Source organism: Mauremys reevesii, linkage group 3, assembly GCF_016161935.1.
Source record: "Mauremys reevesii isolate NIE-2019 linkage group 3, ASM1616193v1, whole genome shotgun sequence".
NCBI lineage: Eukaryota > Metazoa > Chordata > Testudines > Geoemydidae > Mauremys > Mauremys reevesii.
Genome location: NC_052625.1, coordinates 4,180,837 through 4,207,537, shown reverse-complemented (window position 1 = coordinate 4,207,537; position 26,701 = coordinate 4,180,837). Strand labels below are relative to the sequence as shown.

General features: G+C 39.4%; 1 protein-coding gene across 2 annotated transcripts in view; it reads right to left on the bottom strand.

The window, feature by feature from the left end:
- Positions 1 to 2,155: 2,155 nt before the first annotated feature.
- Positions 2,156 to 26,701, bottom strand: part of NPHP1 (nephrocystin 1) — a 28,903-nt gene continuing 4,357 nt past the window's right edge. Inside the window, exons 5-20 of one of the 2 annotated variants that reach the window (XM_039528513.1) lie at positions 25,749 to 25,959; positions 24,049 to 24,150; positions 23,121 to 23,221; positions 22,589 to 22,631; positions 22,169 to 22,253; positions 21,051 to 21,145; positions 19,408 to 19,536; positions 17,827 to 17,901; positions 16,038 to 16,148; positions 13,628 to 13,710; positions 10,058 to 10,134; positions 8,456 to 8,555; positions 6,683 to 6,795; positions 5,742 to 5,815; positions 3,912 to 3,956; positions 2,156 to 2,689 (exon numbers count right to left, since the gene is read on the bottom strand). In XM_039528513.1, coding sequence (XP_039384447.1) covers positions 2,480 to 2,689; positions 3,912 to 3,956; positions 5,742 to 5,815; positions 6,683 to 6,795; positions 8,456 to 8,555; positions 10,058 to 10,134; positions 13,628 to 13,710; positions 16,038 to 16,148; positions 17,827 to 17,901; positions 19,408 to 19,536; positions 21,051 to 21,145; positions 22,169 to 22,253; positions 22,589 to 22,631; positions 23,121 to 23,221; positions 24,049 to 24,150; positions 25,749 to 25,959 — 1,654 coding nt within the window. In that variant the 3' untranslated portion in view covers positions 2,156 to 2,479. Of the gene's footprint in view, positions 2,759 to 3,911; positions 3,957 to 5,741; positions 5,816 to 6,682; positions 6,796 to 8,455; positions 8,556 to 10,057; positions 10,135 to 13,627; positions 13,711 to 16,037; positions 16,149 to 17,826; positions 17,902 to 19,407; positions 19,537 to 21,050; positions 21,146 to 22,168; positions 22,254 to 22,588; positions 22,632 to 23,120; positions 23,222 to 24,048; positions 24,151 to 25,748; positions 25,960 to 26,701 lie in introns of both variants that reach the window. The other variant, XM_039528512.1, reaches the window with a different exon arrangement.

Sequence of the window (26,701 nt, the reverse complement as noted above, 5' to 3'; positions counted from 1 at the left end):
CAACGCTGGACAATACCGATAACTGTTAGATGGTGGTAAATGTATTTGTTGGGAAAAGATCAGACAGTCAAGCAAGGAGCTTTTCTAGTAAAAGGCTCTATCCAGCTAAAGGGAAAAGAAATAGGGGAAAAAGTGTTTATTCAACTTTTAAAGTTTCTACTGCAAGTCTGGGCTTTTCCTCATTCTTCCAGGAGTTTAATAGATTAAAAGTTTTTAATTGCGATGGTTACAATAGAAATAAGTAGGTGATTACTTGACACTAAACCCCAAAAGACAAGTATCTGTTTAATGTTGTAAGAGTACAGAGGGTTTATTTATCTTGTTGAGCCCCCGCTTAGCAACAAAACCAACACACCTTTTGTGAGTGTTCTAAAGCACAGTAGGATCCTGCTGCTCATTACCTGGGAATGCATGATGAACACTTGTTTCTCAGCCTGATTGACCTTGCTAAACTAGTTCCCTAAGAAAAGTATCTTATTGCTGTTCTCCTTGCGTTCTAATTTACCTGGCCACTTGGGCATTGTGCCTAGATTCCTGCGTTTTTCTCATTAAGTAGAGGCCCATATTAAAACTGAAACTAAGAAGTGAACACAGCCATTCTAAATGAACTGTAGAAAATATTGTTACATCTAAATAGTTGGCTCAACTTTATAGTCAATGCTTCATTAGTATTATTTGTTATGGGTTAAGAGGGAAAGTCCTCTCATGGATCAGAAACTGGTTAAAAGACAGGAAACAAAGGGTAGGAATAAATGGCCAGTTGTCAGAATGGAGAGAGGTAAATAGTGGTGTTCCCCAGGGGTCTGTAGTGGGATCAGTTCTATTCCACATATTCATAAATGATCTGGAAAAAGGGGTAAAAAGTGAGGTGGCAAAATTTGCAGATACAAAATTACTCAAGATAATTAAGTACAAAGCTGCCTGTGAAGAGTTACAAAGGGATCTCACAAAAGTGAGTGACTAGGCAACAAAATGGCAGATGAAACTGAAAGTTGATAAATGCAAAGTAATGCACATTGGAAAACATAATCCCAACTATACATACAAAATGATGGGGTCTATATGAGCTGTGATCACTCAGGAAAGAGATCTTGGAGGCATTGTCGCTAGTTCTCAGAAAACACCCATTCAATGTGCAGCGGCAGTCAAAAAAGCAAACAGAATGTTGGGAATCATTCAGAAAGGGATAGATAATAAGGCAGAAAATATCATATTGCCTCTATATAAATCCATGGTACGCCCACATCTTGGATACTGCGTGCAGATGTGGTCGCCCCATCTCAATATATTGGAACTGTAAAAGGTTCAGAAAAGAGCAAAAAAATGGCTAGGGGTATGAATAGCTTTCATATAAGGAGAGATTAATAAGACCGGGACTTTTCAGCTTGGAAAAGAGACGACTAAGGGGGGATATGATGGAAGTCTATAAAATCATGACTGGGGTGGAGAAAGTAAATGAGGAAGTGTTATTTACTCCTTCTCATAACACAAGAACTAGGGGTCACAAAATGAAATTAATAGGCAGCAGGTTTAAAACAAACAAAAGGAAGTGTTTCTTCACACAACGCACAGTCAACCTGTGGAACTCTTTGCCAGAGGATGTTGTGAAGGCCAAGACTATCACAGGGGTCAAAAAAGAACTAGATAAATTCACGGCGGATAGATCCATCAATGGCTATTAGCCAGGATGGGGAGAGATGCAAAACCATACTCTGAAGTGTCGCTAGCCTCTGTTTGCCAGAAGGCAAGGTATGGATCACTGGATGATTACCTGTTCTGTTCATTCCCTCTGAAGCACCTGGCATTGGCCACTGTCGGCAGACAGGATACTGGGCTAGATGGACCTTTGGTCTGACCCCGTATGGCCAATATGTTCTTATTACTCGTATTATTGCAGTGCCTAGGAGCTCCAGTCATAGACCAAGACCCCAAGTTGCTAGGCAGAGAACAAAAAGATTGTCAGCTTTTGAGGCAGGGACTATCTAAATATAAGTCAAGAGATAAGATGGATACAGACAAACCCAGACGGGAGTACAAGGAAACAATGAGGCAATATTGGTCTCAGCATGACAGGTTGTAGCCTAGCTGTTTTTTGTAGGCATCAAGGCAAAGGAGAGTTTGAAGGAGGATAATGGGTCACTTTTGCTTCATAACACTCAGCTACACAAAACAGGAGCAGCAATGGATTTCACTGATAACGGTACTCATTTAAAAATGAAAACAAAGCTTTTTTGTAAAATCATGTAGATAAGGAGATAAAATACTTGTTATAAACCATTAGTATATGCTGTGTAAAAAAGAAAATTTATGACGTGCAAATACTGTGATGTACAATACAATTTGCTTGCAAAATATGCTTTGGACAAACAATAAACCCAGCCCAGGTGGTAATATAATCCTGTCTCATTTTGGTCAGACGATTAGTTATGTTTTTAATTTAGTCTTGTACATGTGACAGTGTAAGTGCCTGAAAGTCCACTCAAACTGAGGCACTGCTCTTCCTCGCTTGTCCTAGGAAGTCGTATGCGATCTCTGAAATATCGAAAGCTTTGTGAACACTTTCTGAGGAGAGCAGAGAGTAGAGTGCACTGTCTTTTTCTTGGTTCCGCTTCAGGAAGTCAGCAATCACTTTCCAGCGTGAGGCTTCAGACTCTTCGTCTGCCCACTTGTGCTCCGGGAGGAAAGTGGACTGGAGAAGAGGGAAGACACAGTCATGGTACACCAGGAAAAACACAGACTTCAGAAATTCTCGGTCTCTCTAAAAATAAGAAAATGAAATTGTTCAGAAAGGCCCCTGCGCAAGCCTGTGCGGTTTGAAAGCATTTCTAGTGAGTCATATGTACAAAATTAAAATGAGAAGATACAGTAATTCTGCTGACTGTTATTCTGTTCTCAGGAACATCTTTAGATACTCTGTGTTGACAAACCCATGATGCTTCAAAAATTTACTGTCTCATGTAAATGTCAGCAGTGTTGTTATCATGTACACTGATGTTTAGTGTGCCTAATCTGGTGTATTTTAAAATGTTTAACCTTAACTTTTCTTGCACTATACTTTAATGTACTAAAATTCAGTGGTGCCAACAAGTACCAACTCTATTTCATGACACTCCTGATAAAACTGCCTTGATACAAATGGGCTCCTTTGTGAAAGGAGCTTAACTGAAAAAAAGAAATAACATGAAACTGTTAAGTGTAAAGGGAAAAACTGTGTGTGTCCTTTAAGATCTACCATATAGAGTCAGTGTCCCTTTTCTTTCCCCCCAAAAAATGTTTTTCCTGTTTGTGTTTTTACATTAGAAATGCCAGGGATTTCCAGTCTTGTCTTCACTGGTTTTGCTGGAAGGAAGTTTATTTATTATGGGGAAAAATGATGTAATCTTTACACAGTATGTCAAGGACCTGATCCAAATCTCCCATTGACGTCAACAAAACTACAAAGGGTACCTTTTTATTCTTAGCAATTCAACTTTAAAAGCATGTGGCCTACAGCCAATAAAACATGCATGCTCAGTGTTATTTGTTTATAAAATAAAATAGTCTGTCATACTACACTGACCAAAACCACTAGGGGTATTTACATTTATGGACTATGAGTGTTGCAAAGCAACCCATGATGATCCTATATTAACACTGAGGCAAGCTGGTTATAATTACAAGCTAACATCAGATCCCTTCTTTGTTGGCTAGATACTATACTACAAGTGTGGATGAAAAAAGATGGGAAGAACTGCATTTATAGTACGTACTTAATTCTTCTCAACCCATTTCTGTTAATGACAGGAGTCAATTTAGAAGTAAGTACTATAAAAATTGTAATGACAGAAATGATTCCAGCTAGTTACAGCACTGATAGCAATACCTTTGGCTTGGATTAGATTTAATATCTCACAGAGAAAACCTGTTATTACCTTTTCTGATCGCTTTAATGTGCTTTCCTTTTCTGCCCAAGCGCTCTAAAATAAAACACAGAACTTGACATCAGACTGAGTTTGGAAAGCTGTGAAGATGCACGTAAGGTCATTTTTTGAGCTGCAAAAGACATTTCTTTGACTTGATTCAATCCAGTTGATACCTGGAGTATTGTCCTCAGACATCAAAGAGAAGATGAGGCCACAAAGCAGGATGCAGAGCTTTCTGTCACAAATCTGAGATCTGTCCTCCCTCCACCTATCTCTCTAGTCACTGCCATACATTCTCCAGAACAAGCATGTTTAACAGGACAGGACTTGGACTGGAAGGATGAGAGGGAAATGACAGCAGAGAGAGAGAGACCAGGGGGAGGAGAAAAGTTTTTCCTGGAACTTTTAAATACCTCTGGGAGACCAGAGAGTGACCCCCTCCCCCCTCAATACTCTAGTATTCTTCTCACCATCTGGGAAATGTCATGAACCCAAAGAGGACAAAAAGGATTGAAGGAGTAAATAGAGATGGTTTTCCTGTCCCTTTTCTCAAGAGAGTGCATAATTATGGTCATTTCCAGGAGCAGTGGTAATCTGCAGGGAGTTTTGATGAAGTCAGCTCAGTCTATCTCCAAAATCAATGAGATTTAATTGGGGGACTTTTTGCCAAAATCTAGGGAGTTTCAATGGGGAATTTTATAAGAGTTTATTTTTTGTTTAGTTCACATATGTACTTGGCCATCCTTATGTTTAAGGAATCAAAATGTGTATTAACATTAGTTAAAGGAATGACTGCTGGACCAAATTGTATAGAAACCCCTAACTAGTTAGAACCCCACTAAAAATGATCTAAGGTAAATCATCTTTCAGAAAACAATCCTAACACAGTTTGCGTGTCCAAACAGTGTTATAACATTTAACTTTGGTTCCTTAATTTGGACTGAGGTGAGTGACAAGGAGAAAAACTGAAGATTAAAAATATTTTTTTTGTAAATTTAAAAAACATTTAAATTGTGACAATTTAAAATTTTGCAAATAATTGAATTTATTTAATTTGCAACCTTATTTTTGAGGAACATCAACTATGTGGCTGAACAGGAAATGCTTCTTCTAAGATGATTAGCAGTCAACTTGCTTAATACCACTTCGAGATGATCAGGGCAGTTCACATCTCAGAGATACTACTACAGTGTGTCTGCAGACTCAGGAAGACGGCAGTGCATTGGTTTACATCTGCAAGATTATATTTACAACTACACAGGTTTACTATTTTTTATTAAAATCCTACATTTGCAGATAACATTGGAATGCCAAATACTTTCTGATGCCACAAAAATCTGCATTTTACTTGGTGAGCTTGTCCATTTCTCTGACAGAAGAACACTTGTTTAGTACTGGTTGAATTTAATCAGTTAACAAATTGTGAAAAGCAGTAAGTATGAAAAAAAAAAGAAAGATGTTAGTAAAATTAAATGTCTGCTTTTAAACTGTACTATTTCAATTAATTTGTTCAGTTCTTTCCTTGTAAATGGTTCACCCCGTCCCCCTCCCAAAAGAATCTGTCTCCAGACACTATGGGGAAATTTTAAAGTAGAATTTATACATCTTTATGCTTTGCTTCTATCACATTTACTCATCTACATCATAGTTAAAGAAGGCAATCAAGTACAAGAGGAATGCAGGCTCATCAAATCTGCACAAGCTTGAAAGAACTGTAGTTTCTCTGTCATTTGCTTTTTCCATTTACTACTGACAAGACAACAAAAAAATCCACACCAAATCACGTGTAATACCTTAAAAGCCTAGAAGTGTCATATCAATATACGATGTATTACATACCCTAAGTGCATCCATAAGGTCAGGCTGCTCCATGAGTTTGGGGAAAGTTGCTAAAATAGGATTACTGATTAAATCTGAAATGGAAAACGATTATCTCTATTATGATTAATGAGATTTTAAATAAGGTTACAATTACATCAGCACTATAAATGACTCAGAATTTCAGCGTTAATAAAATATCATTGCACTTTCTCATGATTTTGAATACCTCCGAACACAATGTAAACTATTGTACTGTTCTATTGTATCCACATCTTAAAGGTGAAATATTCAAGGTTTAGGAAATATTAGTAATTTATCATTATCAAAATGTATCAGGAAAATGAAACAACATTGACTACTTTTTACAGAGTTTAACAGGCATTTTAAAATAGGCAGTTAAAATATTACTAGCCTGAAATACAAATAAATACTTAATAAACTTTTTAAAAAGACTCTTGAGTAGAAACACGGGACTCTCTAAAAATGGCTGAGGGAGAAGAGGTTTCATTCAGTTTCCACTGGAAACTGCAAATGAAGTTTCTCCAAACTGAATGGTTATAGAACGTCTATACACTCTAGATACGGTGTGCTATTTTCATTCATACTTCTGAAAATTGGAACATGTAGGTAAAACTGCATACGACGGCAAGAAATATAAGGCAGTTAACACACTGGGCCCCAGATCTTTCTTAAACTGGAGTTAATGACAAATGATTACATTACAAAAACAACACACTGCCTCCTAATTGGCTGAGATCTATTATATTGTGCAAATCTTTAAACTTTTTAGAAAAGTAAAATCTATACAAACTTGGGTGCATGTATTGTACTATATTCTGCTAGGCCTAACTTCTAGTAATTCTGGAAATATTCTCTTCCTGAAAAAGTGACCAGAAGCCGAGAGTACCAACACTACCTTTTCCCATCTGACTCTTTTTCACCAGAACAACAATTCTTACCAGCACTTTGCATGCTTATTCTGTCCTTTAGCAGCACATCACTGAGAATTTGTCGATAAAATATCAAGAGATGAATGTAGCACATACTGCCAATTAATGTTTCTGGTAGCAGACTGTTAGAAAGAGAAATAAAAAGTTATAGATTTGTTTCCAAAACAACTCATGCAATACATTCCCATAAGGTGGAAAACATATTACAGCCATATCAATGTATGTGAACAAACATATATTATATGAAGTTACAGGTTCACAAAGCCATCACTGTGATCATGTGTTTTATGCATAGCCTGTGAGAAGCAGTTCGGTGCCACCAACTCCAACTGTTTAAAGCAGGAAAAAATTGAGAGCTAGTCAAAAGTAGTGTGAGTTTGATTGTGTAAACGGAAGAACAGTCATTAAAATGCACATCTAATTTCAGATTTTCCCCAGGCAGCAATATATTTAAACTCTACACAGGAGACACTTTGGAGAGACTAAATTGTTCTTTAAAGGGTCTGATTCTTCTTCTGATGAAGTCCATGGCAAAACACCCATTGATTACAAAGTGGGAGGATCAAGCCATAATTGCCAAATCAGTTTATAGAGCAACTGCTGCAGTATTGCCAGTCTAAATTCAGATCCCACTCTTAAAGAAGCTTACTCTCCAATACAAAGTATAAATTATGTACGAATCTTGAAATAGTAACCATCTACATTCTAAGGGCCAAGAGTTCTCCGTGTGCCTATACTTAATTCACACACATGCCACATGTTGACCTTCCCCAAAGCACCAAAAAATATTCTCTTGACTTCCAAAGTCTGGGCCAGATCTTCAGTTGGTGTAAATAGCCTTTGCTCCCCTAGCTTCAACCCGATATAAACCCAAAGACTTGTATCAAGTTTGAATCCTTAAGTGCCTCCAGTTTCACACTTTTTTTTTTTTTGGCTAAAGAATTCTAGTCCTTCGAACAGAACACCCCAACTCTGTACTTCCAGAGGCAAAGCAGAATGTGAAGCCAATTGTTCTCTATATCATAGTGATGCCACCAAGTAAGCCACCATATCTGCTGTTTTATAGGAGAGTGTGTTTGGCCACTTTCTTCCATTAATGCCAATCCCATTTTTTAGATTCCTCCACTGAACCTGTTCTAGGGAAGGAGGATCTTGTTTTGAGACAAAAATCACAGTGGGCCAATAATATGTGATAAGTCACTATCAACATTTGTAGTGTTGCTAAGGAAATTAACCCTCATCCTTTGCGGTGGTCTTGTGAGTTCTTTCTGGTCCTGCTTTCGTTAGCAGGTGACTCCACCAATGATCATTATATAACCCTGTACCACACATTCAGTTCTTTGAGGGGAACATACGTAGCCTCAATGGTCACTGTTTTCTATAGGGATTACACTTCTGGAGTAAGCACTCTCCACTAGGGGACGTATAAAGAGGAAGGATGCTCTTGTACTTAAGGCAGTGGACAAGGACTCGGGAGCTAGCTTCAGTTCCCAGTTCTTCAGTTTTCCTTTGTGACCTCAGGGAAGTCACTCAATCTGCCTGATAACAATACTTCCCCAACTCATGAATTGTATGGTTTGATTAACATTTGTGGAATATGTGTTTATACTATGGTAACTGAGGCTATACAAGTACATAGACAGAGCACTTTCTAAAACAAAAAACACAGACAATGCTGGGTGATCAACTTTTTTCAGTTATACATTAAATTAGAATTGATCCACTGACACAAATTATCATGGACAGATCTTCACTTTATTTTTACACACATAGGACACTTACTTCAGGATGCCTTTTGATCGTGTGCTTAATGATCTCAGTTTCACCAGAAGTTGAGGCTGTTTCTTCAGTGTTATCATCTGATGGAAAACACTACTGCTTGCTTAAGACACAAACAGTTGAAATTAGCTTCAAAACATCTGATTTCATTTTTGATGTTTGAGTATTATAAAATGAGAAGGCACATTTAAATATGCACATGGCAAAGTGAAGCTCAGTTTCCAAGTCCACTTTTCAAGCATGAAAAGGAAACTTCCTTTCTGATTCTGAACCAAGAAATAAAATCATTTAAAATTAGCACATTCTGAAGTCAACATCTCCTAAGTGCACTTGCATAACCTCATGATCTAGGCAGCAAGTACCAAAGAACTTTTTTCTGATTTGTTTTATGTGTAGCCTTGGGTGCATCCTATGCTTGAGAGAGGCATAGCACAGTCAGTGCTTATCTATGAAGGAAAGCTTGGCACCAGCGTATGATTTTTCAGTCAAAGTAGACGTATGCTCTTTCAGCCTGTTGATCCGGCCCTTGAAACAATGCTGAGAAGGGGAGGGGCAAATGAAACAGAACAAAGAAAGAGAAGAGCAGGTCATTGGTTTGGAGGGAGTCGGGAGTGGCCGAGGTTGTCCACGTCCTGCAACAACAAGGACCTCTGGCAAACTGGGTTTATTACAGCGAAGGAGGAACACTGGGGGCACCCCCTGGTTAAAATATCGACAATGCATCATTTGAACCCACTTACAGTGAAATTTCATTTACTGCAATGAAGGATATGCACACACACACTACATATTCCATAACAAGTAACTTATTTAAGGCTGCTAAGTGCAATTCAAGAAACAATACACTATTGTACGCATCCATTTAAACAAACAAATCTCAGCCATTAAAAATCATGGAACTCTTAAGACAAGGTCAGAGTAACACTGACCTAAACAATGATGACACCAGCCAATGTTAACATCAGATTCACTCAGACACATAAACAGAAGAATTCTCCTAGCCAGCATCCAAACAACCTCTCTCTACCCCTTCATTTGGGGTACTATTTAAAGGATAATGTAATGGAAGCTGGGTTGTGCCCTCCACTGCAAAGGTCTATTTAAGAGAATCAGGGCATGGAGAGCTTCTTTGGAAGGACATGTTATAAAAGAAAAAGTTTGCCATCTCTTTGAGGTAATCACATTTTGGTGTGAGTTGAAGCCAAGTCTGAATAATGTGGGTTATTACAAAAAAGTGGCAATAAAAATCTATCATCATCTTGCCACATATTTGTTTTACTACCCGTCTCTTCCTGCTTGTCTCCATTTGAAGGACATAATTGCAGATACTATAGATAATGCTGATAATACATTGGCATGAATGAAGATCAGTAACAAACTTAGAATAAAGTCAATTTCCTCATTGCTTGTAAAATAAAGCTGTTTATGAGCTCATAACTGCTCTTTTCCCTTTCCCTGCAATTTGCCAAAGGGACTCTGAGGTTCTGAGTGCAGCGTGTAACTATGCTTGACTTTCAGAGGATTTATAAGCTTGCAAGGTTGCAAAATACAGTAACCAACTGATATGTGTCATTTCATTTATGTAATGTACATGTGAAACTGTACCTCTTCTTGATATTGATGGGTCCACCTCAACACCTCTCTCATAAGGTGTGCCACCATTCAAAAGAAGCTCATATGTCCTGTAAATAAACAGTAATATACTTTAATAAACATAATCGGGGGAAATGAAAACAATAGCATCACTTTTCTCTGAAAATAAAAACTGGATCTCTTTTCTTTAAAAATAAGAGCGATCTTTGCTTTATTATTAATATTTTAATAGGAGCTGATTTTGCTTAATCGCTCACAACAGTTGAAACTCAAGAAGCAAGCCTGAAGACTCTCTTCTACAGTAACAAATAAGCCACATTTGAAAACAAGTACTAGCAATAATTCTCTTAAATGCAAGTCCAAAAGTGTTGTTTAAAATGAAATATAACAAAAAATTCATCATGTTTTCATTCCCAAAAACCTGTATTTCTGCAGTCTGAACAAAGGTCTCTTCTCACTCACATATTCACAAATTGCAGTCTTCATCTTGTGTCAATTGTATTTGTTCATTCAAACAGCAACCAAAGGTATTTATAAAAATACATTTTAATAATGTGAAACTGTTGTGTTGACACTGCTCAATCATTCAAAGATGACACTTCTAAGGGACGATTCTAGGCTCAACTTTCTGACATTTCTCATGTTTCAATAAATTTGGTAACTTAACAGGCACAAGATTTCTGCTCACTTACTACTTGATACTTCTACTACTACTAGAGAAATTTTAAAATTTGTATAACTTATGTTAGGCTCCTAAATCCACACTAACTTTGGTGCCTAAAGTCAATCTTGTGAATCCATATTTAATTTAGGCAGCTAAATGTTAATTTATGAGTCAAACTTTAGCCATCAAAGCTTGAAAGTTTTCATCCTGAAGATAAACATTTTGTTTCAAAATTCTAGACACTGTATTAACATCACTGTATTAGCAGCAGGGTCTTATGGAAGGGTCAGCAATACACTAAGAGAAAAGAAATGAGAAGAAAACTCTTTTCTCTTGCACTGTATGCTTTTTATTGTTAAAAGGAGTATTGACAGAGCAGACAGTAGATTTCTTTTTTTCTTCCATCATCAACTGATGGGAACATCTCACAACTTTTTAAAACAAAACAATCTCCCTCATTCTGTCCCCTTGGATGTGTGGAGTAAACTGCTTGTTTTGATTTGTGTTTAGTTTTGCTAGCAGTGAGAGCAGTGTCAGTCCTTTCTTGTGGTAGTGAATTCCACAGTGTTTTTAAACAAACAAATATTACCCTGTAGCATTTTGAAGCACTAAGGACCTATAAGTTACAGGATGAGGGACTTCATCCTGAGAAGCAGTGATTCTGAAAATGATTTGGGAGTCATGGTGGATAATCAGCTGAACATGAGCTCCTGGTGCGATGCTGGGGCCAAAAGGGATAATGCCATCCTGGGATACATAAACAGGGGAATCTTGAGTAGGAGTAGAGAGGTTGTTTTACCTCTGTGTTTGGCACTGGTGTGACCACTGCTGGAATCCTGTGCCCAGTTCTGGTGCCCACAGTTCAAGAATGATGTTGATAAACTGGAGAGGGCTCAGAAAAGTGCCACAAGAACAATTAAAGGATTGGAGAAAATACTTTATAGAGTCCTAGCGCTTAAGGCCAGAAGGGACTTCTTTATATCACAGACCTCTAATCTGACCTCCAGTATATCACAGGCCACTAACCACCACCCAGCACCCGCACACTAAACCCAACAACTGAAATTGGACCAAACTATTACAGCCCACAGAAGACTAGACCAATATGTGCCACAGACAGAGAATAGGAAGGACCAAGGTCACCACAATGACACAAAAATTATTATGTTAGATATACATAGATAATCCTGGCATATGACCCACACCAACACTCTGCAGAGGAAGGCCACTGCAATCCCATCTGGGCAGAAATTTCTTCCTGACTATAAGGATCCACAGACTAGAACCCTCCTTTGCAGAGCCTGAGACGGCTAACATCCTCACAGTGCCACTGGAGGCCATGTAGAGCCCTAGCCAGGGAGCATGGGGAGTAGCAGCCACAGGAAAGAATCCAGCCCAAAGAATCCAGAGTGACAATACTCTGCAGACCTCTGATTGGCCAATCGCACTATTTAACCCTGGAGGGTGCCCCAGGAAGCTGTCTGGGCAACGCACACAGACTTCTGGCCTGGTGCAACTCCAAACCTCACCTCAACTCCTAATCTCCAGTCTCCGACCCCAGCTCAACTCTGACTCTTGCCTCCTGACTCCAGCCGGTGCTATCTCCAGTCTCTGATGCCAGACTGACTCTGATTCCAACACTTGGCTTATGGAACCCGGTCTTAGCGATTCCCCAACCCCTGCACACCAACTACATTTCTTGATGTGTGAACCCCAGCTCAGCTGTGACTGCTGAACCAGACTGCCCTTGCCCTGGTCCCCTACACTGACCCCACTTATGGTGATCAGTTAGCCCCAGAGCCTGTGACTAAGAACCAGCCAGCCAAGCATTGAGAGAGAGAGAGAAATGCTTGATGCCACCTCAGAGCCATGACACACCCTGTCCAGTGTTCCATCTCCAGCAGTGGCCATCTCTGATCCTTCAAAGGAAGGAGACCAAAGAACCCAGAATACATTGGGGGGGATAAAGGGAAAGAATCCCTTCTTGATCCCTACAGGTGGCTAGCTGAAGCCCTGAAGCATAAGCTTTTGGAATATTAGACATAAACCTGTAAACAAAAGACATAATGATAGGAGTTCAATCTATTCAATTGAACAAAGAGAATGTTAAGGGGTGACTTGAACACAATTTATAAGTACCTGCAAGGGGAACAAAAATTTAATAACGGTCTTTTCCGTCCAGCAGACAAAGATTTAACAAGATCCAAAGGCTGGAAGTTGAAGCTAGACAAACTCAGACTGCAAACAAGGTGCAGAATTTTAAGTGAGGTTAATTAACCATTGGTACAACTTACCAAGGGTTGTGTGGATTTGCCATCACTGACCATTTTAAAATCAAGATTGGATATTTTTCTGAAACAAATTCTCTAGTTCCAACAGGAATTAATCCAGGGAAGTTCTATGGACTAGATGATCACAGTGGTCCCTTCTGGCTTTATAGACTATGGATCTATGAAAAAGTTAAAGTGACCAAATTGATTTTCACTGTCTAGGCCAAGATAAATGCAAAAATATAAACTGAGTGTCAATGGGATTAATAAATTGGATTTTTTATTTTTTTCCACTTAACCTAATATCTGTGTAGTAATCTAGACAAAAAACAATCATTCTGTAAACAAAGATTTGCAAAATACACTTGCATTCCAGTTTTTGGATACTTAATTTTGAGCCTTTGAGGGGTGGATAGTTAGGACAAAAACATGCTGATTGGAAGTTCCAGCATCACCTGAATATTAGAATCCCAAATCTGATTAACTTTTCTACAATTAAATACACATGCCCTTATATATACAGTTAATACATGTGAAATTCCAGCTCTACTGCTAACTGCAACAAAAAATTTTACATAAAAAATCCAAGCAAAAGTATGTGTTTAAAAAAAATCCTCATACTCTGAGAGGAAAATACAGCCAACTTACTTGGAAGAAACTGGAATTCCACTCGAGTCGAAGAGTTTTAGAAATGCCCAACCACAGCTTAACTCTCCTCTTTCACCAGTTGACTAGAAAGTAAGAGAAGAATAAAACTTCTTATTCTGCCAGCTAAAAATAGAAAACCTAAGAGATGAATGACATTTTGTGGAACCACAGATAAAAGATCTCCCTTCAAAATATGAAAGGTTCCAGACTATGTAAATATACCTTGAAAATTTCAGGGGATTGGGTATTGATCACAACATTTTTGAGTGTCTTTTGCCCTAACCTTGTGTGTGTTATGCATGTGTTTGCATGCAACCAAAAAGTGAAATAGAGATTATGGGCCTGATTTTCAAATAAAGGTTGGGCAGGAATTAGACAATTGTGCAGCTACTACCACATGAAAATATCTGTCCAATTGTGTGTCCGAAGTTACCCTTAGTCTACGGTGAACTTAAAAAAAACCAAACAACAAATCCACTCACCCACAGGCCTTTGAAATTACATTACCAGACAAACCACCACCACCACCAGTTAAACTGGAGTTGAGGTTGAGAATTCATAACAGTAATTTAAGAGTTACAAAACCTTACCAAAATGTTGTAATTTATAAAAAACAAGCTTTAGAAAGCCAGGAAATGCAAAGATAAGATTAATTCTAAAGAAAGCAAGACATTAAAGACTTGCCTACACAGCGCCAGCAAAGCACACTGGGTTAACATGACTAGGTTAACACAAACTAGGTACCTTTTAGAGCACACCAGCAGGGTCTACATGGGGAGGGTAGAGTGCAACACATTACTGCACTTCACATATCTCACCCCTCTGGCACACTTTGCTGCACCATGTAGACAAGCCCTCAATAAGGAAATGCATAGTTGTAAAGCCTCCAAACAACCTTTAGTGATGCGCTGAGAAAAAAAATTGAGTGAAGCTTATCAAACTATAACAACCATTTTTATAAAAGCAGCAAAGAGTCCTGTGGCACCTTATAGACTAACAGACGTATTGGAGCATGAGCTTTCGTGGGTCAATACCCACTTCGTCGGATGCACCATTTTTATAATATCAGTGACCACAAACACTAGAATATTTTACTTGTAATGGAGGCAGCGTTGCTTGGTGGATAGAACACTGGACTGGGACTCAGGACTCCTGAGTCCCATTCCCAACTCCATCACTGGCCTGCTGGGTGACCCTGGGGGGTCACTTTGCCTCTCTGTGCCTCAATTTTCCCATGTATAAAATGGAGATACTGATCCCTACCTTCTTTGTAAAATGTGCTTTGAAATCAACAGATGGAAAGTGTTATACAAGAGCTAGGTATTATTAAGACCAACAGGGTGTTTGCACAAACTCTAGCCCTTGTACAACTATATTCTAGACACACATCCTTAATAAAATCCTGACTAGACAAATAGCATAATGAAGGCCATCATTCCCCAACAGGCCCCTCCAGACCGCCAATGATCAAAAGACACAGAGCTAGTCTATTTATATAGACAATTCTCCTCGACCTAGACCATGAAATTATAACTGTGATTTTTCTCCTGTAGCAGGTAATATGGTGACTCAGCAGAACGGGACTATATGACCCATGTTGAACTTGCTATATTCTGCCCTGAAACAATGGCAAAAAGTACTGTTAGACAGAGGAACAAGTGATTCTTCAGAGCCAATATTTCATGAACCATCCGAAATGAAAGCGAAGAATCTCTGCTTTCCAGTGGTGTAATTATTTGGTTTTATATCTCAGAGTTCACGGGGGCTCATGCCTTTGATAACTGGCTCTCTGCACATCACCCTCTAGTTTCAATCCTTATAAGTACCAAATCAGGCAGATAGTAACCACTAGAGCTAGTAACCAGTATGTTGTACATTTTTGAAAGAGTTTGCAATTTCAGCTTTCAAATTATATAAAAGATTATTTTTAAACAATTTGATTATGAGCTAGTAATCATGCCAAAATTGGAAGGCAATGGGGAAAGCAAGATGATAACCAGAATGATAAGAAATTTGTCCTTAATATTCACAATGCATGTCAGATCTTTGGAAGACCAGTAAAAATGCTTTCAGGACAAGTAAAACTTTCTGATGACCAGTGATCAGAAAAAGAAAGTGTTCTGATCGCTAAACAAGGAGTGAAAACTACCTTTCTATTCCTCCACAGATGGTAGTGGGTGGGGTGAGATGGATGTTATACCTTTTCTGTGGATTCATAAGACTTCAGTTTCCACTGCTGTCAATCTAACATTTGACTAGCACTAAAAATCACTTAAAAAAAACTAGTAAAGCCAAGGAAAAATAAAAAACAAAAAGTTTTCTATTGTACTATGATTGTTTGATGTTGAGATTCTGGAAGTTAATAATAAAACATTCAGTTCTGAAAATGTATCCATCTTTATATGCTTACATTGCGAATATAAGTGATGCCAAGTTCAAATAATATACCAATGTCTGGAGATGAAGAATTGGACCTGATGAAACAGTCACCATCGAGCAGGCTGGGTAAGATGCCTGTTACCTAATAAATTAAAACAAAAATAAGATGTGAGTGTAGATCTTCAAGATTCCAATTTTTAAAAAAGTCTGAACACATTGATTCTAGGATCTTCTGTAAAAGACTCAATCTCATTATTCATCACTTTCTTTTAACTAAAAAGATTCAATTTAAGGCAAAAAATACTATTCTCATTCTGTTTTTCCATAAAATGCTACTAATCTGTAAAAGTAACTCCCTTAGTAATGATCTGCTCTCAAAACATTTTACAAATAAGAGACGATTTTGCACACCAGAGAAACACAGCCACCACTGGGGTTAACATACAGCAGTTCTTTGACAGCGTACAGTGATCCTACACAACATCACTTTAAGGCAGGTTATCAGTCATAAGCTGTGATAACGAAAATACAAAGGAAGTTTATTCACAGCAGCACTCTCCTGCTTTCCATTGCTAATAACACATTCTAGTGTTCAAGTTTATACTGATTCCAAGCACAGAGTGCCACCTGCTGAATAACTAACACCCGCTCCTCACAGCACTTCCTTGGTACACACACAACTTTATCTGGCAGGATTCGATTTAAATTGACAGTTGTTGTCAAATGTCAATTTCAACTTCACACTGAAATCGACAAAAAAAATTATCCATAGGCAACAGCCAGCACAAGTACATCCTCCCCCGCGCACCTTGTGCCTGCGAGAATGGCATGTCACCGGCCCCACAGCAGCACAGAGCTCTCTGCTGCCCTGCTGTCATGGGACCACAGAGCTGCATGGCTACAGAGCTGGTGACAATGGACGCAGACGCAAGGTGTGGGGAAGGCTATGGTCTTGGCCGGCCAGAGCAGAGACCCCTGGCCAGGCCCGGGAGGAGGACAAGCCCTCAGCCATGGGGGAAGCCATCCTGCTGCTGAATGGCTCCTCCCAAACCTCACACTATCCTCCATTAATTTCCCACAACTGTAAAAATAAAAATAATTAAGAATTGAAAAAAAAAATCAATATTGTTGAAACTGAAAAAAAATGGAATTCTGCCAAGCCTACACTGAACCCAGACCTGATTAGCTAATAGAACCTTAACGGTTCCCCTCTGAGGCGATGAAGCTGCGGGCCTTACAACATTTACCGTATCTTAGCTATACCGTACTTGTGACCTTAGGCATGTCACTTCATCTGTGTGCATCAGTCTGTCCATAGGCAAAGCAGGAATTACAATGCATGCCCACTTTTGTAGAAGGTTTTGAGATCTATGGGTGGAGACTGCCAGGTATTATCACCAGCATCAAACTGACCCAAACTGAAAATGTTTTGGTCAGATCTGTTGGCGGAGAGAAACTGCAACAGTGTTGACTTAAGTGAGCCAACAGAGATGCGGTGTTAGGGCCCAATACTGCAAACACTACCAAGCATTGTGCTTTATCACCATGAAGTCGCTGGGATTACTGGGTACTAAGTACTGTACTCGATAGCAAGCGTTTGCAAGATACGGGCCTTCACTCAGAGCTAACGCTTTGGAGGGCTAAATGCCTCAGGCACAGTACAGATTAGTCCCATTTTTACCTTTCTAATATATGGAGAAAATGTAAGAAGACTAAAAGTGAGATGAACCTATTGGCTGACAACATCTAAGTATGCTGTATTACAACTAGCAGATTCACACACATACTGGCCAAGTCCATTTGCTGTGCTATATACCTACCCGTGGAGAGAAGGTCCATGTTTTGGGATTTTTAGGTTGCCATGTAGCTCTAACTGTATGAATGTTACTCAGTACCTAAAATGAGAGAGGAAATTATGGTGGGGAAAATATTAAAAACTAGTTTTTTGGAAAATTATGTAGCTCTAAGAAAATACAGGATCATGCAAGGCTAGTCCAGCACTCTGCATTGCAATGCAGGATCAGACCACGTCTGTCCTTCACCCTTCTTAGCTAGGATGTGTTAAGAACATTGCAGAGGAACCACATTCCCTGAAAGAAGAATCACCAAGCACAGCACAGCCTCTCTAGCAATGCTTTTAGAAATTTAGCAGCAGCTGCAGAAGGTGCAACGCGACACTGCCTCGGTCATGAACATATCTGATTTGATGTAGGGGTGAGAATAGTGGGGTGAAATGAATGAGGAGAGTCCTCTGAACTCTGAGGACTCCACAGAGGTTGGTGGCAGATTATGAAAGATTTTCAGAATTTTGAAACTCTGGATTATAAGATTTTTATTCATCTGGATTTAAGAAACTAATGTTTTGTCTATAATTTATACAATGGTATAAGGATGCTTGGTGCTTTTTAGACAAACAATCAAATTTGCATTGAGAATTTCTTTACTAAAATAATGTGAATTTACAGAAAGCTCTTTTTTAAAATAAAAGTCTCTGAAATTAGCCCAGTTATAGTAAGTTTATATATTTCATTTTCATATTACTTTTTCAGAGGTGTGTAAACTGCAATTAAGATGAAAGTACAATTGTACTCCAAAAAGTGACTGTAAAAAATAGCACATACTCAGCAGATCTGTTTCTTGTGTGTAAAAATGGGTTAAATGAAATTGGGGATCTAGGGTAAAATTTTCAAAAGAACCTAGGTGACTTAGAAGTTAAGTCCCATTTTCAAAAGTGACTGAGGCATTTAGAAGTCCAAGTCCCTTAGACTTTCAATGAGACTTGGGCTCCTAAATTATACAAGATCATAGAAGATTAGGGTTGGAAGAGACCTCAGGAGGTCATCTAGTCCAATCTCCTGCTCAAAGCAGGATCAACACCAACTAAATCATCCCAGCCAGGGCTTTGTCAAGCTGGGCCTTAAAAACCTCTAAGTATGGAGATTCCACCACCTCCCTAGGTAACCAATTCCAGTGCTTTACCATCCTACCAGTGAAACAGTGTTTCCTAATATCCAACCTAGACCTCCCCCACTGCAACTTGAGACCATTGCTCTTTGTTCTGTCATCTGTTATCATGGAGAACAGCCAAGATCCATCCTCTCTGGAACCCCCCTTCAGGTAGTTGAAGGCTGCTATCAAATCCCCCCTCACTCTTCTCTTCTGCAGACTAAATAAGCCCAGTTCCCTCAACCTCTCCTCATAAGTCATGTGCCATGTTTCAGTCACTTTTAAAAATGGAACTTAACCTCCTCCATCACTTAGGCACTTTTGAAAATTTTACCCATAATAAGAGGCAGCCCAATTGTGATCATTTTTAATCCATTCAGAAATCCCTTAAATATATCATGTTTTAACCTCACTGTTTCTGGAACATTACATTTTATTGCATCAGAGAAACTCACCCTGTTACCATCAAAAAGACAGAGTCGAACATGTCTACTGAGAACCTGTATGCTCACTCCTGGAAGCGGAATCATTTTACAACTCCATAAAGTTAAAATCAGAGATACTCGAGTTGGTCTTGGCAGAATCTGTGAAGCAGACAAAATAATAAAACAGAGAATTAAATCTACATGGTCCTCCTAAAAACAGTATAACTATGTGTTTGAGAGAGAGAGAGAGAGAGAGAGAGAGAGAGAGAGAGAGAGTGTGTGTGTGTGTGTGTGTGTGTGTGTGTGTGTGTGTGTGTGTGTGTGTGTGTGTGTGTGTTTAGGGCTTGTGACAGGTGTCACAGTGTCATGGAGACTGGATTACTCTATCCACAGAACAGGTATAGCACAAGGGCAACAGCAAAGCTTTTCTGCAATATCTCAACCCTTTTGTGCAGAGCCCCCTCTAGGGGACAACAGTCAGTCTCCATGCCATTCAGCTCTTGGCTGTTCTGCTCAGACAACAAGTGTGCTAACTAACGTTAAGTGTGATGGTGCTTTCATGAACACAGGTCTACCAGGGTCTGGCTTGAGACCAGTTCTATTTCACCTCCATCAGTTACCACAAAGTATTTTTTATAAAAAGCCATCTAACAAGCCCTGGCAAAAAGCACGGTCAAGTTACAAAGCCACAATGAGTCCTGTGGCACCTTAAAGACTAATAGATGTATTGGAGCATAAGCTTACAGTTAAGGTTGGACACAGGCCACTTATTTGCACAACACAGATTGTTTGTTTTTAATAATGACAAACATCTGAAGCTTATCTACCATGCCACAGTAGGCAGGATACACCACCTCTACCCACTAACCCTTCAGTTTTGTCCATAGACCCACACTACAGATACAGGCCAAGTTCAACACTCTTCCATGTACATCTGGAACATGTACATGTGTCCTATAATGTACCATCAGACAAGACACAGGGCTGAGAACATCCTGTCTATCCACTGTAAGCTGGAATGGTTGGTGCAGATCATCTCTGCGTTATGACAATGACATTGTATTGTAATTCACATCCATAACGTAGAAGATGCAAGTTAATTTAATGTGGCAAAGAGTAGGTTCTCCCACTGATAACAAGATAAGCAAAGACCCAGGAGGAAGTCTGGCATTTCAATTTTCTGAGCTACTCTCTTCTAAATGTCTGGCTTACACGCATTTTTGCCACTACAATATTCAAATGATGTTGCAAAGTTATGTTAGAAAATGAATCAAAACCTCACAGTGAAAAACAACTACTTAACTGAACCGAGGGATTTCACAATGTCAGACAAAAGTTTAAGATCTAACTAAAAGATTAGTTCAGCCTTGTACAGCTGTTTCACCTGGAAGACAGGAAAGCAACAGGTATGCTCAGCTGGAATTGGCTCTTATCTAGGGTCTGACATCACATGTTTCTTTTGATGTTCTGGCTGTCAGCTAGTAGGATGAGATAATATCTACTGCCTGGAATGCCCTGGCGTGACATAGAAGAATGTTAACATTTATCTCACTTCAATATTTACGAACAACATGGTATTTGTTTTCTGGGCTCTGGACGTCTTCATCTAAAGACTCTGGTCATCTATCCTAAAAGCGACAGCATTCAGAACTTTATCAACAGAAATTACTTACAGTGTCTTTTTCAGGGTTCCACACTAGGTCTTTGAAAGCCAGTTGTGAAGGAGTCAATTCAGGCTGTATGAAGTAACTGGCTTGAAACTGATTTCCTAGAAAAACAACGTTTTAACATTTTATTATATTGTTACACTCACTCACCCATCTCTCCTAATGGCATAGATTCAATTTAGTTATAGATTTCACCATTACAGGGAAACATCCATCTATGGAACACAGCATTTTCTACCCACACCATCTTATTTCTTAGGATAAAAGGAAATCAAAAAGTACAATTAATAAAAAACATTGCTATCAACATTCTTCAAGTGCCCTCTCGAGCTTAAAGGAATTAAATCCACAATTAAGCTATGGCTATAGAAATTGTGGCAGGGGTTTTAGTATTCTTATTCTACACTGCTTACAGGAACCGTCTTGGAGATTTCTCCCCTTCCAGGGGTGAAATCATCAAGGTCACAGGGAGTTTTGCCATTAACTTCAATGGGGCCAGGATTTCACCCCAGATGAATAAAGAAAGAAACTAAGAAGACTCTTATGCACTACTGAGTCATATACAACCAGTATGGGCAACCAATCATGAATAATTTAAAATGAAAGAGACTGTTCTTAACAGACTAGTAATTTGGATCAGAAACTCATCACAAGCAGCAAAGAATCCTGTGGCACCTTATAGACTAACAGATGTTTTGCAGCATGAGCTTTCGTGGGTGAATACCCACTTCTTCGGATGCAAGCAGTGGAAATTTCCAGGGGCAGGTGTGTATATATAAGCAAGCAAGAAGCAGGCTAGAGATAACGAGGTTAGATCAATCAGGGAGGATGGGGCCCTGTTCCAGCAGCTGAGGTGTGAAAACCAAGGGAGGAGAAACTGGTTCTGTAATTGGCAAGCCATTCACAGTCTTTGTTTAGTCCTAAACTGATGGTGTTAAATTTGCAAATGAATTGGAGCTCAGCAGTTTCTCTCTGGAGTCTGGTCCTAAAGTTTTTTTGCTGGAGGATGGCCACCTTAAAATCTGCTATTGTGTGGCCAGGGAGGTTGAAGTGTTCTCCTACAGGTTATCATTATCACAGATGATAATGGATCCTGCACTGCAATTACTGCAAGAGAATTTTACCTTCTTCTAAGAGCTGGGAGAGAGTTGATGGTCGGAATCCTGCAGGAACAGCTCCCATGGTTGCCAACACATCAATGGCATTATTCTGCTCAAAACATAAGGTTTTTTTTTTCTAAATTTGCTGCAATTTTCACTAACTACCAACTATCTTATGTCCTTATCCTAACTTCCAATCCCAAGCCAGGCAATCACAAAGGAAAACACACAAACCTTGGGATTCAGTCCTGTTCCCCTAAGGTATTTAAGAGCTATTTTGGCCTCTCAGCACAAAACATCCTCAGACTGATCTCATGGATGATCACACACACCCTCCCATTTTGCTATACCACACTGACAGACCTCGCTTTGTCGAGAAATAGCGTAGCCATGAATTACACTGACATTGCAACATTAAGGTAATATCTTAAGAAATATACCCACCTCTGTGATAGCTTTTCTAACAGCACTCCAGTGAGAATCTGTTCTGTAGGTAGGGTGGGAAATAAAAGGATACCATAAAGCAAAACAATATGAATGCATTTCCAGCATATGGATGCATAATGAACAATTACTATATCTATAAAACACATGCATCTGTCGCTGAATGATGGAAATCTAGTACATCAGGTGGATGTGCCCATCAACAGGTAGCTGGGAAACACATTGCTATTTTGCACTCTGTGGAGTGGTTTATGAAGCTAGGACAGCAGCCCCTCTTTGGTTTTATGAGGGGGCAAAAAAAAACCCTAGTAAAGAAAGAAATGACTGGAAGTTGAAAGCAAAGTTCAAACTGGAAATCTATACAATAAATTCAGCTGCCCCTGTACTGGAAAAGCCATTGCTACAGACCAAGAGAAACATAACTGACAAAGTACTGCATTTCAAATAATTTACCACCTCTATTAAAAAAAATAAAGATGACAAGGAGGGGGTTACATTTCACTTCATTTTCTCCAATACAACCTCAATTTACCTTTTTTTAATTTCGGTTTTATCTGCTGTTTCATCAACCACCTCTATGTCTTCCTCACTTGCCTCTTCACTTGGCTCTCGGCCAACTCCTTTATTGCATGCCTGTAATTCAGGGTTAAAGTTGTCAAGTGTTTTACCTACTTCATAGTTCAGACTTTAAAAACAGTCTGAGCACTCATCAGGATGTCTCACTAGCTCAGAAGAGGAGCTTAGCTGGTTTTAATGGACAGGGAACAAAATGACTGACATCTACAGGGTACCATGAGAATATGATGTGATCCTTGGTTCTGCAGCTACAGTCAATAAGTTTACATTTTTTATGGCAGCAAGTTTTTGCCTCTTAAAATAGTAAACAAGAGAGCTCATTTCCAGAGCAAGCCTCCTCAGAGAGGAAAATGCACCTGAATCTCCAAGTACAAAGAAACCATAGCTACTTGATGTGCTGTGATTTGGCCCTGCAAGGCTCTCTCACAAGAGAGAACCACCCCTGCAATGCAACAAGACACAAAAGGTCAGACTTCAGGACAGGACTCAATCTACCCAAGTGGGTTATCTAAACGCAAATGTGTGCATCATGTTTTCTCATTAGACATCTACCCAATTTAAGTGCACAAATGCCATGTATGCACCTAAATAAGCCTCATAGGGCATAAAAACTTTGGCACAAAGTTAAAAGGAGCTTTTGAAAGTGTTCTTTAAGCTCAGAATATGAATTACTCTATAGCACTACTAGGTATTCACAGCTGCCCTTACATGTCAAAGCTCGTGTTTCAAGGGGTCTGCTTTTGTTTACAAAAAATTAACAGCAATATAATTTATCTTTGTGAAGTGAGAAAAAATGCTTTGCTAACCATCTGTAGCTTTATACACTCTCACCCATCATATTTCTGATGTACAAATACAAAGGACGAAGGTGGAAGCATACTAACCATGAGATAGGTTTTAGGAACAAGGCCTCTCTCCCCTTTGGAATTTGTAGCAATCCACCAACCATCAGGCTTTTTGTCAAGTATTAGCAACACTTCACCTTTCTTCAGTAATGTGGGGCGGGCGGAGAGAGAGAAGAAAAGAGACAAATGCATTGATATTCAGATGTTTAAAAATTACTCATGGAACAACTGTCGGCCACATTCTGTCTTTTAGAATAAAATGCAACTGCCTTTTAATTTGTTCTTAAATCTAATATGTATCTAGGACTGGTTTACCCTGATGATTTCATATTCTGGTTTATCATGAATTCTTTGAAACAACTGCAGTTTTAGTGAACTAGTTTACTTTTTCCTGATATCCAGTGGTGGTAAAAGCTCATCTTTATTTTTAGATAAGAAACAAAATTTAGAAGGCATTTTAGTAGAGTTACAGGCCAAGCATTCAGAATATGCCTCCAAGGTTTCCTCTTGCTCAGCTGCTCTTGAAGGCGCAGTAGATTTTGGGGAAATGTAAACAAAGATACTTAACCTTACAGATTCCAGCCACAAAGGCTCCTTTCAGAGCGCATCTATCAAATATGCTCCTGAGTCAAAAGGAGTGGTTGCTAGATGGTTCTTCACACTCAAACGGCCAGAAACAAAAGACGGAGGCCCAAACATTCATGTGCCACATGGCAGCTCATAGCCCCACCATGCTAGTTCGTGCTTTGGCAGTCTCCAGTTTGTTAAAGTGTTTTTAAAAGCACGGACTGGTTTCACTGTTAAGTGTGCATCTGTAAGGAGTTTTCTTGACTGCTTTGCTCCAAACAGTAGTCTGAAAAAGCTTCATCACAACATTTCCAACCAGAGATTACTAGCCACACACACACTGCTCTTTAACAAAGATAAGATACAGCCCAGCCCCAAATAGTTCACAATCTCAGATAGAACACATGACAGCACATCAGATAAAGGAGGTGTTGGTGAGTCTTTGTTAAGACCAGTGTAGAAAGGATTCATGGGAAAATATATATTAAAGGAGTATGGAGGAACGCTCAGTGGACAAAAATAAGACCCCAAGTTTAAGGGAACATGAAAGGCACAATGGCAAGAGTGGGAAAAGGAAACAAAGGGAGCAACAAAGAAAGAGAATTAAGAGGGACATAGGAAGCGCTGAGATTTATGTAGAGATCTGATGATGTGCATAAGGAGCTTGAATTTGATGTGGAAAAAAAATAAGCAGCAAGTGCAGGGAACTGGATGTGGTCAGAGCAGCTGGATACGAGGATTACTCCAGAAGCTCTATTTTGTATAGACAGGATAGTCTGACAAGATGGCGTGTCTAGAACAGTGGTTCTCAAACTTCTGTACTGGTGACCCCTTTCACACAGCAAGCTCTGAATGAGATTCCCCCTTATAAATTAAAAACACTTTAAAAATATTTAACACCATTATAAATGCTGGAAGCGAAGCCAGGCTTGGGGTGGAGGCTGACAGCTCGAGACCCCCCACCAAATAACCTCACCATCCCCCGAGGGGTCAGAACCCCTGTTCTAGAAGAAGAGATGGGCAATTGGAAACGAGGGACTGGAGAGAGCATTGGATTTGCATTAATTTTTTTAATCAGAGTTCTGAGCCATCAATACACACAGTCGTTTGATATTCAGAGGATGCAGTATGTGTTCAGACACATTTTATAATATTTTCAAAGATATATGTACCTTAAACGTGAGATCCCCTTCCTGCTGAGCAACAAAATCACCGACCGTGATACATTCTTTAATTGTTGGTTGATCTTCCAATTCATCGTCATCATCCTCTTCTTCATCCTCCTCCTCTTCAGCATCTTCCTCCCCACTACTTTCTTCATCCTCATCCTCCTCTTCCTCATTTTCCTGTTCTGTTTGAGGACTATTTTGACATTTCCCATCTCTGCACAAGACAAATGATACCTCACGTTTACCACAATTTCTTATTTTAATGGATCATCTCTTCTACAGAATATAAATGAGAATTACTTTCCTTGTCATTTCGCATCTCTGAAGTTACCTTGCAGCAGGGTTCTCATTCCTGGGTCCCAGCTTCCTAGCACAAGAGGCAGAAATTCCCAGACTCTAAAGGGATGCAGTGGTCCCTATGGCCAGGGGTTGCAGTCCAGAAGATAAACGCCCTTTCCCAACCCCTGATGGTTACATTCTAATCTGGACCTAACCACAACCCTTGGAATCTTCTAGTCAGATCCTTCTTGTCTGCGGTCAACAAAACTGCTCCCTACAGGAGCTGTGCATCTTCAGCCACCATTCTGGCTCTTCAGCCTGTGCAGTGCCTACCTGCTTACACTATTCTTTTATGTGCCTCTCCCTGCCTTTCAGTCAGGTCTGGCCCTTTTTATGGTTTGGTTTATTTTTCTCTCCCCAAATTCTTGAGCCTCAATTTTCCCTGAGCGCAAAGAGGGCTCTCGCCTCCAGGGACCCCAGAGAAACCTCCTTCCCATGGCACAGCTCTCCAGTTTAGCAACTTGTGCTTCCACTGGTGCCTCTTTGTTCTTGGTGCTAGAACGTTTGGGGCATAGAGAAGAAAAGTTTTCTCTGAGGGAATAGGTGAGCAGTGGCCCATGCTTCAATGTCTGGAAGGGACATACTATAAAAAGACAAAAATGAAAAGGCTATGAATG